This window comes from Hipposideros armiger, unplaced genomic scaffold (genome assembly GCF_001890085.2).
Source record: "Hipposideros armiger isolate ML-2016 unplaced genomic scaffold, ASM189008v1 scaffold_819, whole genome shotgun sequence".
NCBI classification, from domain to species: Eukaryota; Metazoa; Chordata; class Mammalia; order Chiroptera; family Hipposideridae; genus Hipposideros; species Hipposideros armiger.
In genome coordinates this window covers 107,141-121,453 of record NW_017732169.1, presented here as the reverse complement: position 1 = coordinate 121,453, position 14,313 = coordinate 107,141, and the positions used below count along the sequence as shown (strand labels likewise).

The following is a 14,313-nucleotide window of genomic DNA, read 5'->3' as shown; positions in this document are numbered from 1 at the left end:
AATTAAAATATGAGTTCTGGTTCTAATTCTTCAGCTATTAGCTACTTCTGAAATTCAGAAAGCACCAAAATTAGGCTGAAGGGTTATATAATATCTATTGAGTCTTCAATGTCTGATATTATAACAACACTACTTACAAAGAAAAAGAAAAATAGCCCAGGGTATGGTCTACATTGGACTGGGTTAGTCTGTTTTCCTAATGCATACTTTGTTTATTGGCGAAATATTTGACAAAAGACACTTAAGGTATAAGATAAATGAAACACTAAGTATGACTTCTTAGTTCTTTAGCTTTATCCAGCATAATATTGGGTTGTTGGAAAAGTCATGAAGCATTTTGCAACGAAAAACATAGAAAAAAACACGTCATGAATTTTCCGACAAGCCAATATCTCAACCGAGATTGCCCAGCTTCTGTGCATCAACTAATCCAGTGAAACTGACTTCAGACTATCCTGGTTATTGGTTCACTTTATAACAACATAGTAAGAATTTAAGAGTACTTTTGATTTCACAACCACCAAAATATAGTTGATTATAGTTGTGTAAATCCAGGTTTTTATTTATCTGGAAAATCAACATTTGGAGCTATATTTATTCACTCATTTAAAACCATGTTTACCTTGGTTATAATTAGGCCATCTTACAGTAAAGGCATGATAAACAAGTAGTGACTAATTAATACTTATTAGCTGAGCACCTACTATATGTATAGCATTTGATTCCAGCACAGTGAATCAAAGAAATGGAGACCTAGAAGGATCCTGAGGCGTCCACACATGATAGCTCCTCATAATTAACGAAAATATTTTCTACATACCCGAATAACCAAAAATAATTATAGTTACTTTCTTGTCCTTCATAAACTAGTACCAGGAATATGAGGAAATCATTTATGTGTTCACTTAAATTTTATGCCCTTATCATTTATAAAATATCCATGCATGGGGCAGCCAGGTGGCTCAGTTGGTTAGAGCGCAGCGCTCATAACACCAAGTTTGCCGGTTCGATTCCCACGTGGGCCACTGTGATGCACCCTCCACAACTAGATTAAAACAACTACTTGACTTGGAGCTGATGGGTCCTGGAAAAACACACTGTTCCCCAATAAAATACATACACACATACTATTAAAAAAAAGAATATTGTCTAAAAATAAATAAACAAATAATAAAGTTTAAAGATTTTTAAACGTCCACCATGATAAACCATTTAATTCTCTGTGTCTAGAGTCTATCCTCTCTAAGCAGCTTTCAAATGACCATTGGCTTCCCATGTAGGTCAGCTGGCCACGCCAATGAAAGCATTCCAGTCCATGGGATGACGATTCTCATTGTAAATGAATAAACTGGCATTGTTAACTGTAAATGTTTGTTTCGTAAAAGCAGTTAACAAGGACCATCCGCGAACAGAGCAACTCTTGCTATACTGATCAAGTTACGATTCCGAGCTTGCAGAAATGACCCCACAAATCCACCTAAGAGCCACGACCCATGAGGTCTCCTGGGAGGCAGCCAGCAGCCTCTGGCTGTAACTCAACCTGGCCACCGAGAGCCCTTTCCACTGGAAACTTCTAGACTCAGTGAGACCCGCCCTGCTGGGAAGAGTTGAGGCTGAGCAGGCCGGATGAGGCCTGAAAACCAAGTATATGGGAGTGTGGACACCCTCGTGGATAGGTGAGGCAGGCGCCCATCACCCCAACCTGCCCTTCTGCCCCCCAACGCCCAAGTACCTTCTTGAGCTCGTCTACCTGGCGAGAATCTGCGGCATCAGCTCGGGCCTGCCCTAATTCCCTTTGCAAGAACTCGATCTTCTCCCCGAGCTCCTCTTCCATCTCCTCCTTCTCCATCCGCAGCTGCAGAAGTCTGAACCCAGACAGGTGAATTAAAAGGGAAAGGTACAAGGTCAGGCTAGCTGCCTGGGAGAGGTCAGCAGGACGGTCACAACCACCTCCCTGGAGGCCACTACGCTGGGCACTCAGCTCTCAGGAGGGCGGGAGGTGGATATGAGGAAGGGCAGGCGGAGGAACAGCATGGCTGGCAAGGAAGTAGGGCGTGCATGAGAATCACGGAGAAGCATTCCTCCTGGGAGAGGGCCGGGGTCCTTACTCCTGCTTGGTGGTTCGAAGCTCCTCCTTGTTCTTCTGGAACAAGCTCTGCCAATGTCCTGTCTCCTCTGAGGTCTCCTCCAGCTCCCGCTGCAGCCCCCGCACCAGGGCTGACATCTTCTGCTTCTCAGCCTCTAAGACTGCATGGTCCTAGGAAAGGGAGAGTTGGGGGGGCAGGAGGCTCACAGGGAAGAGCTCGCTTCAAACTAAAGCAGGTGTAGAAGGGGAGCCTCAGGCCCAGAGGGCGCCATGACAGCTGCACACCCTCACACCCCCATGCTACCTGGTACGATGCGAGGAGAAGGCTCTCTCCCCAAGTCATAGTCCGCCCCTCTGCCATCTACAGGAAGCCTCCCCCGTGGGACTCTGGTCACGCACCCTTATTACTTCCGGCCTGCACTCCCTCCCTCTGCCCTTGTCCTGACCAAGGCTTTCATTACTCTCACGTGAGTCTTTTAGGGGGCGTTCCAGTTACGACCGTGAAAAGTCCCCAAATTCCAAGACCTCAAGGCAGCCCCTCTCCTGGGGGTGCCCTCTTCTCCCGGCCCCTGCGCTTGTCACATGCCTGGGCTGCGTCTTGCACACTCCTGCGAAGCTGCTCTGCGTCCCGCTGGCACTGCTGCCGGACACGCTCCACCTCCTGGTCCCGGGAGGCCACCTCCTCCTTCAGGGCCCCCTTCAGGGCTGTCAACTCGCGCTCCCGCAGCCTCAGCTGCTCCTCTACCCGCTGTTTCCCCTCCAAGACCTCTTCCAGAAGTTCCCGGGTCTCTATCAGGTCCTGGGGAAAGTCAAGGTCAAGGACAGAAGTGACCATCTGAGGAGCCACCTGTCTACTCATTCACTCAGTCAGTCGAGCCAAAAATATTTATTGAGCACCTTGCATCTGTTAGGCACAGAACCAGGTGCTCTCTGCCCTCTAAGATGCCTCGTTAGGATCAAGGAACCCAGCATTCTGGGCTCTAGTCCCATCCCACCATTGGATGGGTCTGAAAGCACACTAAAGGGTACCCAGAATCAGTTACTACTCCCCGGACTTTGAGGAAACCGGGAGACGCACAGGATTGAGGCTCTAGTTGAAAGGAAGCAGAGGATGGGGTACCCAGCTCAACTCCCTACCTTCATTAGCACCTCCTTAGCGGGCTCAGGACCCTGGGCCTGTTTCAGCTTGTCCTGCAGCTCCATCACCTGGGCCTCCAGCCCATGTCGCACCCTCTCACCTTGGTCCAGGCGGAGCTTCATGCTCTGGAGCCTAATAATTAATAACAGATAATGCTATTGTGTCAGGCAGTTGTCTGAACACTTTACATATGTTAATTCATTTAAACCTCCTTTAAGTCTTTGTTCAAATCTTAGCGAGGCCTCCCCTGACTGCCTTATTTAATATTGTAACCTGTTCCCCCACAACCCAGCCCTCCTGATCTGCTATAACTCAGTCTACTTATCACCTTCTCGCATACGACAGATATACCTACAGAACATGTTTATTGTTTACGGCCCATTCCCCCCCTAACTAGAAACTACGCTTCCAGAGAGCAGGGAACCTGGGTGGTTCCCTGCTGTACCCCAGAAATCGGTACCTACCAAACAGCATTCATTGCAAAAACACCTGCTGAATGCATGACTGAAGCCTCACAACCATCCTGTGAGGTAGGTGCTCTTATTAACCCCATTTTACAGATGAAGAACCTGAGACACAGGCTTGCCAGGTAGCCCGACTCATGCACTATCACCATTACTGACAGAGAAGGTAATGAGAGAGGTCCTATCTTTAAAGCATCTCTGTCTGTCCCTTCCATCTTCTGGAGAGTTCCTCCTGTCTCCTTCAGCCCTGGGGCAGCCTCTAACTCTGGCTCAGGCCCCATGCAACCCCCCACTTCCCTCACCCCCACCCCACCGTGCACCATCAGCTGCACTCACTCCTTGCTGCTCTGCTGGGCCTCCCCCATCTTCCTCCCCAGCAGCTCCTGCAGTCGGCTGCATTCTTCCATCTTCTCCTCCAGCTGCCGCTCCAGCCCAGCCCGGGATGGTTCTAGCTTCTGCCGTTTCTAGAAAATGAGAGGAGAGGAAAGCAGGCAGAGAGTAGGGAACGCCCCTGAGAAGGACATGGGGTGATGGAAATGTCTCAGTTCTGATGGCTTCAAATACATCCACAAATCCTTTGACATTCCTTTCAAAGGTAAATGAAGCCTCCCCGCCTTGAGTACGGGCTGGACTGAGGGACTCCCTTCGAACAAATAGAAAAAGAGGCAAGTGACGTGTACCTTCTGAGACTAGGTTATAAAAACGCATTGCAGCTTCCTCCTTACCTTCTATCTGGTTTCACACACTCTTGGGGAAGGAAGATAGTAGCTACCAAATTGTAAGGACACTCAAGCTGCCCTATGAAGAGGCTCACACAGCAAGGAACTGAGGCCTCCAACCAACAGCCATTGAGTAAGTCATTTTAGAAGTAGATCCTCCAACTCCAGTCAAGTCTTCCTTGCCAATACTTTGACTGGAACCTCAGAAAAGACCCCGAGCCAGAACTGCCCAGCTAAGCTGCTCCCAAATTCTGGGCCCTCAGACACTGGGAGAGGTTTGCGTTCAGCTGTTCAGTTTTGAGATAATTCGTTACACAGCAACAGATAACTATTGGGTTGTCAGAAAAGTCATGACGCATTTTTGCAACAAAAAAACATAGAAAAAATACGTCATGACTTTTCCGACAACCCAATAATATAGTAATACTATTATTATCCCCACTTTACAGTTCAGGAAACAGAGGCTTAGAACATTTCAAAGAACTTGCCCAAGGTCAGTTACACAGCCAACAGCTAAGGGTACCAGGATTTGAACTTGGTTAGTTTGTCTCCATAGCTCACCATTTAATGACCACACTTACGCTACACTGCTTTGCAGGAAACAAGGGGATTGACAATCCAACATTTCTGAGCACCAACTATATACAGGCAATGCTACAAGAGTTGGAAGCAGTATTTTAAAGGGAGGAAGGAAATGGGGGTACATAGGCTTTAGAATCAGACTGACCTGAATTTTTAAATTTCTTCTCTGCAGCTTACTACTTTGAGCAATTCACTTAATCTCTCTGATCGTCAATGTTCTCATCATAAGAGGCCAAGATGCCTACTTTCCAGGGTCACTCACTATAATTATTATGCATTACCCAGGACAGCACCTACTACAAAAATCATACTCAATATATGACAGCTACTATTATCACCATCATTATTAGGAGGATGAAAAGAACTGAGGTAAGTAATTTGCTCAAGATAAGACAGCCAGCAAGCGGCAGAATCAGGATGGGAACTGCCAAGAGAAAAGGAACGGAAGGTAGTTGGACCCCTGATGGATGTGCTTCGCATGTTTGAGCGCCAGAGAAACCCAGATGTCCTTGCTGGGACCAGCACACACTCTTGTCTCGTCTCACAGGACACCCAAGTGCTCTTTCCATTGCTTAGAGGCGCCAGCCCAAGCCAGGGTTTTTCATCCTTTAGGCACCTCTGACCTCTCCTCACCTTCACCTCTTCGTCCAGCTTTTGCTGTAGTTCCTCCACTTGTCGGGTAAGTTCGCCCTGCCCTGCCAGGGTCTTAGAGGAACCGGAAGCAGCCATCTGTCAGAGACATGAGGGGGTAGTGGGGAGGAAGTGAGTCTCTATCCAGATCCTGAGGCCCAAAAGGCCCTGACCCTGACCTTGCTCCCACCATGAGAAGGCCACTCACCACCAGAGGCTGCAGCTGCTCCAGCACCAAACTGACCTTCCTCCTCACGGAGGTTTCCGTTTCTGGGCTTCTGGAAGATGAAGAATAAAAGCAAAGGTGAGGGGAGGACAGAGGAAACAGAGATGAGGGAAGAGTGGGTAGGACGGGAAGCAAGCGAGAAGGGTCAGAAGGGAGGTGCGGATCCACCATTGGAGGGCCCCGCTCACCCCTCCCTGAGGATGCCGTAGATGGTGGCCTTCACGTGGTCCACACTGCCTGGTGGGGCTGCCTCCTGCTGGTCTCGGAGAAGGTCCGGCGTTGACTTGAACTGCCAGGAAAGGAAACCCAAAGAAACAGGAAGATGAAGCCAGAAGCGTGTGCGGGGTTCACAGGGAGCAGAAGTGGCCGTTGGGAGACAAGGCCCTTCAAGCATGATGGACAAGCCTGAAGCGGGGTAAAGAGGGAACACCGCTGAGCCCCGAGCCACAGGCCCGGGAGAGGCCCCAACAGATGCACCTCACAACTGTTGTGAACCAGATCTTCCTCAACAAGCTGCTCTCCCCGAGTCGTGAGCTGTGTCGCAAGTAATTTGTCACTACTGACAGTTAATGTACTAGAGTTTATAAATGATTTACTTCTAGAATGGGCTTAACTTTGTCTCAGGGTACAACTGCTTCCCCACATACTTGCATTCCTGAGTGACAGACAAACGTAGGAGTTTTGGCAAGAGCACCAGGCAGCTGCTCATATCCCCTGAGCCTGCCTGCCGTATGCCGCAGGCCTAGCACAGGCTAGTGACCGAGGCAGTTAATGGCTGGGCAATGACAAGGAACCTGCCAGGCCTGTGAATGGGGATTTCATAGTCTGTTCCTTTTCCTTTAGACATTTGTCCTTGGAAATCTTGCACACGTGGATGGAAAAAGTAGAGGACAACAGGTAGAGCCTCTCTGCCCTCAGTCACTGAACCAGCAAGGGGTCCTGGGACCGGTGGGTCAGGGCTGATGACAAGGGGCCTGGGTATGGAAGCGGCAGAGGGCGGGGTCTGACCTGCAGCACGGTGGGTTCCAGTGTCCTCCCTCGTGGTTCTTCAAAACTCTGAAGGACCCAGTCGTGGGTCTGACGGGACCGGCTGAAGCCACTGGGGGGGCTCTGACTCTGGGCCAGCTGTTTCAAGCTGCCCAGGTGGCTGTCCTGCTTTGGGCTAGGGCTCCAGGGGGTGGGGGACCGGCGCTCCCGCTCCTCGTGGGTGTCCCGTGGGAGCCGGTTGTCCAGGCTCTGACTCCGCTTGCGCTGCTCAGGGGCCACGGAACGCATGCGGCGGCCAGTGCGGCCCCGGGCCTGGCCCCCATAGCGACTATCAAACTTGTTGATGAGCGAGTCCACTGAAGACAGGGGAGCAGTGTCAATGGTGCCCCCTGGAGGAGCTCCCTGGGGGGCCAGCTCCAGCAGGCTAGTGCTCCTGTTGCCCTGCCCCATGGGGGCAGGGCCTGTCAGTGAGGCCTGGGACTGGGAGCGGTGAAGCCTCCCATGCCAGCGGGCCCCGGCCTCCTCATCAGACATGCTGTCCTGCGAGCGGCCAAGAAACTCCCTGGCCCGAGAGTAGGGCTTCTCAGGGAGTTCGGAGTCAGAGCTCGGAGCGCCCGGGGCCCCTTGGTTGTTGGCCCCCTTGATTTGGACCCCAAAGGAGTCACCGCCACCTTTCTCTCCACTATTGAGCACCACAAAGGGCTGCCCAGCGATGCCCTGCACACGCACAGCGACCCCATAGGTATTGGCTCTTGCATCTTTAGCTGGGCGTCGCCCCCCATGACGGAGGGTGCCCATCTCTGTAGCACCCTCTGGCTCTGTGATGAAGCGAATCTGGACTCCGTGGTCTACAGGGGCCCGGGGCTCGGTCATGGTGAAAGCCTGCTCCATGGGCAGGAGGGGTCCTAGAAGACGAAGAAGAGTGTCAACTGAGGGACTGGACGTAGAAAAACCCCGAAACCTCCACCTACCCGGCTCTTGTGAGGCTGATTGTCTTGTCAGTTCCGTCTACATAAAAACAGCGGTTCTTAGGCTTGATCTGAGCAGCAGAAGCACCCTAAGGGCCTGTTAAAACAGACTGCTGGACCCACCCCCAGAGTTTCTCATTCGGTAGGTCTGAGGTGGGCGGGGCCTGAGGAGCTGCAGTCTCCCAGGCTCCCAGGTGGTGCTGATGGTGCTGGTCCAGGAACCACACTTGAGACCCACTAACCCAGAAGAATCCTTTTTCTCTGATACAGTCCTGGGAGCTTGGCTTTGTCCATTTAAAGGTTTTGCTTGATCTTCACACATGCACCACCATGTGCCTCCCCAACCCCAGAGAAAACAGAAACCAAGCCCTACCTCACAGACACCTCTACCCCAATGGAGCAAAGGGGACTCGGCTCCCATAGCTCATTTCAAATACAGAAGACCTCCAAGGCATGCCATCTCATTTCTGGGAGGATGCCACTGGATTAGAGGAACCGAGGGCTGGGGACAGGGACAGGGAAGTGACTGGCTTTCTACTGTGTATCTTTTTGTTCCTTTTCAATTTGGAACTATGTAATAATGTATTGCCTATTCAAAAAAAAAAAAAAACGTAAACAACACGTAAGAGTGCCAGTTCAAGGGGCCCCAGGACAAGCAGACTTGTCCCACCTGAGGGCCAGAGCCAAGAACACTCACAGGCCAGCTCCCCGGGTCCACATTGCCCAAGCTCGGAGTCAGCAAATGAAATGTATTCCAGGTTTGCTCTGGCTCCCGGACCTCGGAGAGGACTGGTTCTCCTCCAAGCACATAAGAAGTGCAGCGTCCCTAGTCCTTCTGCTAATCTCCACCAAAGCCTAGCACCAAACTGGGGGAGGAGCCTCTAATGTGCCAGACAGAGACACAAACATACCCAACTCAACCTTTTTGTGGAGCTCTGGGCCAAGGAAACTTGGCAAGGCCCCTTTCAGGGATTGTACAAATGCTAGGAGGCCCAGGAAACCGGTGAGACGGAGGAGGAGGAAGGGCCGAGGTCCAGGTGAGAAAGGGCTTGGTGGGGGAAAGAGTTCCTGCAGGAGGGACAGCATTCCTAGCATTCCAGGCCCTTCCCCTCCAGAGAAAGTTACCAGGAGGGAGGAGCCCCGATTGCCGAAAGAAAAAAAAGAAGAAGAAAGAAAGAAAAAGAGAAAAAAAAACCCTCAAGGCCTTTTTTAGTGTCCCGGCTCCATTCTAGAACATGATGAAAGCAATGCACCTCCCCCAGGAGACAGCCCACCCCAATTTTACCCCAGAATCTCAAGAGGCTCATCAACACCTGAAAGCCCACCCATGAGCCCCAGGACCACTGTCTTCCACTATTTAGGCATTAGGGAGCACCTTAACCAACCTCTGACTCAGAGGCCCCAAACTGCAGGGTATTTAGTTGATGGGGCCCTATGTTGGAATTGAAGAAATGGTACCAGGAAGGAAACCACAAGGCAAAGGGAAGGGGTAAGTTTTCCAAACCAGAAAAAGCACTGGACTAGAGTCAGCATCGGGCTTGGCATCCTAGCTCTGCCCCTCGCTTGATGTATACAACGTTTGGCAAATCACAACTCGTCTGAGCCTCAGTTTCCTCATCTTTGAAATGGGTATGATGATAATACCTCACAGAATTAGACAATAATTCCATGGGTATATGCAACTGTTGAAATTTATCAAGTTATACACTTAAGATTTTTGCATTTTATTTACTTAGGTTCTACTTTATTATTTTTTTTAATGACGAGACATTAAACATAATGTTAAACGTAAATGCACCTAGCAGCACGTGCCTGTCACAAAACCGACATGTTACCCTGCATAGGCTCTGCGCCTTCCAACAGAACTTCCTGGCTTCACACGGTTCATAGAAGGATGTCACTTCCTCAGAGAAGCCTTCCCTGACTACCCCTTTCCACAAACTAGGTCAGAGCCATGTTACATGCTCTACAGTTGCCCTTCAGTGAATTTGCCTCAGCTTATTTTTATATATTTATCAGAGTGATGATTTGTTTCCAGTCTGTCCCCCCCACTAGATTATAAGCTCCTAGAGAGCAAAAAGTGGTTCTCTGCTGATTCCTGGGTCCCCAGGGTCTGGCACATTGTAGATAAATACTTTGTTAAAGGTTGTATCCTGGACCAGACTTGCACAGAAGTGGGGAGATTTGCCAGAGGAGCCCTCCTAGCCCTTTCTCGTTTGCCCCAGTAACAAGACCTCCTCCTGGTCTGGACTCCCTGCCGACGTCAGTCATAATTTTGGAACCAGATGTGCCTAGACTGCCAGCTCGCAGAAGTCACATGATTTATTCATGATGCAGCTCTCCCCTGTCAGTACATCTACTGATCTCCCAGATCCAGGTCAAGAAGTTCCCAGGCTTGGCTCGGTACCGTGCACAGCCCCTTGCTCACCCAAGAGCACCAAGTTGCTCACGAACGCACCCCCAGGTCCCAATGACTCACTAACCTCCACCACCTTCAGTCCCAGGACATGTGGGTCAGGGGCTGGGAGGGCTGAAGGGATCTTTGGGCTGGGTCAGAAAGCAGGGCTCTAAATGATTCAACATGGAAAACCCGAAACCTATCCGCCTTCAGTTACCGAGGACGTTGGGGCGGGGCCGGGGAGCAGGCAGCTCCGAGGCCTTGCGTAAGGCCCAGAGGCAGGTAAACAGTGAGCTAGCACCAGGCAACATGGACTCCGAGCCTTCGCTCTCACCAGATGTCTGACCCTGCTTTTCCCTCCCCTGGCATGTGCCCAAGCTGCTCCTCACCAACTGTACTCCAGGAAGAGACTAGGCCACAAGTTAATTCAGCTTTATCTGTCTGCCTCTGCCATTCCTGCCTGCAAGCAGGGGGAGGGCACGGCACCTGTACCAAACAGCCACCTCTCCCTGCGTTACTCATTAGCCGGCCCTGCCCCAATTCCATCACCTCTGACCCAGCCATAGCGGCTGGCTTCCAACTAGGAGTGACAGGGTCCCTGGACTCCCGGAAGGAAGTGGGGGTGGGGTTGTTTCAGGTGTGTGGAGGAAGAACCCATATACACAGGGCCAGGCAATAGGCTGGATGCTACACACCTGGCAGATTTGGAAAATGGGAGAAATGGAGGTAGAGATGAGACTCCCCTCAGAGGTAACAAGGAAAGCACATGGTCAAACTAGAAAAGGACAGCTCAGTGACCTTGATCATTTGGCTCCTTTTTTCTCAATAGAGTTACAGAGATAAGAGGTTCCCCCATGGATCCAAAAAGAACCCCGCAAGTAGACTCCTGGCTCGGTCCACTGAAAAAGCCGAAACCTGAGAGCTGCCTGGCCAGTGGGGGAAAAAAACACAATCAGGAACTGGGCCCCAGCAAACTGGCTGGACTGGTTTGAGGCAAGGGGAAGGGGAGGGCCAGGGAGACTCCACAGGCAGCTTGCAAAGCAGACCCGAGAAATTCCACACCAGAGGAGGCAGAGGGGCAAAACCATGGGCAGGGACTCTGTCCAGCCTAGAAGCCAAGGCCAGGGCTCTGAAGGCAGAGGCCCAAGATAGAGATGGAGCAGGAGGGAGAAGATGCACAGAAACAATGAGTGACAGGCCCCTGTGTGACAGGAAGCCTTGGTCTCCTTCTGCCCCTCCCTCCCAAAGATGCATTCCGGATCCCACACTAACTTTGGCCACCTCCCTGGCCCTTCGTTTTCCCACTCATAGAGAAGCAGCCCTACCCGCCTCCTCATCTCCCACAGAGGTGAAGGCATGCAGGCGGCCTGGAGAAGGCAGGAAGTGTTCCAGGAAGCCAGAATCCTCTTAAGGTCAAGCAAATCTCTGGATTAGCAGTCCCCTAGCGCCAGCCCCCCACTCCCAAATATCCAGGGTGAAAGAAGAGGTGCAGAGGCACCTGCAGGCAGCCTGTCTACAACATAGCGGTTACTAATTATTTCCCAATTACAACCACTTTCCTCAGGCAGGGCATCAAAGGGGCTGAGCTAAGGCTGGCTCTGGTTCCCTTACCTGCCTAAGGCAAGGGAATCTCCCTCCCAACTCTTGTCGGGGCCCCAGTGTGCACCTCTCATCTAGCTGGAGACTTGGAGGTGTTAACTCCCCTCGTCTGTGGTCTGCTGAGGAGTCCTGCCTATTTCCTGCACCACTAAGTGTCCACAGCCTGTGCAACAGCCATCCTGGTCCAGTAGTCAGGGATGCCTGGAGGGGTTTCAGGTAATAATGAGGATCTTCAGAGAGGCTTCAAGGAAATGGGTTAGGCCCCCCAAACCTCACCCAATGGCTCCATCTAAGAACCACAGAAGAAAGTGCATGTGCTTGGGAGGGGAGGGTTTGACATGAGCCCCCCCCCCAAAGGGGCCTCATTAGAAAAAATCAGTTCTAGATATTTTGTAGGCCTAGGGCTCTTTGCTTCCTCATATCCCTCTCTTGGAGAGCACTGTTGCAAGAGGAAGAAGGAAACATTCTCCCTGGCACGAAAGCCTTAAATAGTTTCACACCTAGCAAAGAGACTGCGGTACCCTCTTATTGGGCCCCTCAGTGTCTCTTATTTGCAACTGCCTTCACCTGTAGGTGAATGGCTAGAGAAAGATTCCACACCTCAGATCCACCTCAAAGCCAGGAGGGAGGCTGTCAGCACAGAGGGCAGAACCGCAGGGAGCAGCACCTCTCCACGCCCTCCCCCTTGTCTCTAAACCTGGCAGGCAGCAGTTCCCTTTGCCCAACTGAGACGAAATCCTTCCCCCCACCGCCCCCGTCTCTTAGAGAAATTCTGTCCCTGGGACCGGCCTCTGACCCCAACAGAGATCCTGGCCCTGAAACGCTTTCATGCTCTGGGAATAGCCTTAGCCTCAGGTGCCCCTCACCTGGCACCTTCCCAGGCACCTGTCTCTGGCACCTGAGAGTCGGAGCCAGCTCTTAATCAGTACTCCCACCCTACCTTGACCTCCCGTCTTCCCCGCTCCAACTCAGCACCTGTGCCCTGGAGGGAGGTATCTCGGATCGCCTCGACCCCCGCCCCTCAGGGGGGGTACACTTGAGGGCCAGCTTGCCTCTCAGGTGTCCTTGCCCCCGCTCGGTTCACTCACCCCAGCCGGGCTCGGCGCTCCCGAGCTCGGGTTCAGGTTCGGGTTCGGGCTCCGGCTCTGGCAGCGCTGCATGCGCGGCTCCCAGGCCCTCCCCCTCCGTCCCTCCGCACTCCCTCCCTTCTCCCCCTCCCACCAACCTGTTACTCCCCTCTGGGGCTCCACCTCCATTGGCCGTCACCACCCGCCCCGCCTTAGCCTTCTTCTGGTTGGTCCGTTTCCCGCGAGGGGCGGGGCCGCTACCGCAAGGACGGGGACCCGGGGTCGTCTACCGGGGTGGGCGGGAGGTGCAGGCCGGGTCACGTGGGCCGGCGGGCGATGGAGCGCCGGGGCGGGGCGGCGAGGGGCAGCAGGAGGCCATTTTGGGGGCCCCTCGAGTCCTCCCCCGTCCCCGGACCCGGGAGCCGCCTGCCAGAGCATCCTCTGGCCTCAGCTGGAAAAGAGCACCCCCCTCTCCTCCCCGCCTCCGGTGTTCTCAACCCGAATCTCTGTCCCGAGCCCTTTCAGCCCTTCACCTACCTCCGCATAAACCGGATTAACTCTTCCGTCACTTCTGCAGAAAACATCTGTCTCCTGATGTCTGAGCCTCCTCCACCTCAGCTCGTCTCCTTGGGGTCCAGATCCCCAATTTAGGATTCCCTTCCCCATCCCCTGGCCTCCACAAATCGTTTCCCAGGCTGGTACCTTTTTCACTATAGTAATCGCCTTCCAAATTACATAATTTAATCTTTAAAATCATATTCATCGTTTGTCTCTCGTCCTACCGTCAGCTCCACCAGGGCAAGGATCTCTCCGGGCTCGTTCATGGCTTTATCCCAAACACCTAAAACAGGGACTGGCACATACTGGGCGCTTAGTATGTGTTGAATGAATGAATGAATGAATGGGAACGGGATGAAGTTTACGTTGAAGGGGGGTGTAAATTTACATTGACTAGGAGTCACCCTCATTCTAAACGGAAGGGGACTCAACCCCAGATTGTAAATGCACTTTTTGAAAAAGTGGGGAAATTGATCCCAGCCTCCCGAAGAATAAGGTCAGGCAGCGGGGGCTCAGCAAACCAGAGCCTCATACCCTCGCTGTGGTGAAAGAGCACGGCTGTTAACTGGCTCCCTCGACTGTAACCGTTGAGATAGGTAAAAAACAGATTGATTGAGCTCATGTCGCTGGGCTCTGGATGTTGTTCTCAATTATTCATTCAACAGATATTTATTGTGGACCTATTCGGGGTTGAAGAGGCATCTTAAATGCAGCTGACAGTCAGATGTGTTCGCGGGAGCTACTTCCTTTACCCTCCCCCCATCCTTCAGAGGCCAGGTGTGGGTCCTGAAGAGTAAAGTCCACCGCCTAGTTCCTTGGCTCCGATGCAAAGTCTCTGCATTCCAAGGGAAGCATTTATATCAGGGTTAGAGTCCTCCAACCCGCCAATGC

At 52.1% G+C, this 14,313-nt stretch overlaps 1 protein-coding gene across 1 annotated transcript in view; it reads right to left on the bottom strand.

Moving 5' to 3' along the window:
• CGN (cingulin) overlaps positions 1-12,994 on the bottom strand; it is a 28,537-nt gene extending 15,543 nt beyond the window's left edge. Inside the window, exons 1-10 of the mRNA XM_019628943.1 lie at positions 12,886-12,994; positions 6,854-7,737; positions 6,034-6,134; positions 5,828-5,897; positions 5,623-5,718; positions 4,025-4,152; positions 3,224-3,356; positions 2,673-2,885; positions 2,109-2,257; positions 1,733-1,865 (exon numbers count right to left, since the gene is read on the bottom strand). Of these exons, the coding sequence (XP_019484488.1) occupies positions 1,733-1,865; positions 2,109-2,257; positions 2,673-2,885; positions 3,224-3,356; positions 4,025-4,152; positions 5,623-5,718; positions 5,828-5,897; positions 6,034-6,134; positions 6,854-7,723 (1,893 nt within the window). The 5' untranslated portion in view covers positions 7,724-7,737; positions 12,886-12,994. The remainder of the gene's footprint in view (positions 1-1,732; positions 1,866-2,108; positions 2,258-2,672; positions 2,886-3,223; positions 3,357-4,024; positions 4,153-5,622; positions 5,719-5,827; positions 5,898-6,033; positions 6,135-6,853; positions 7,738-12,885) is intronic.
• Between the last annotated feature and the right edge of the window lie 1,319 nt (positions 12,995-14,313).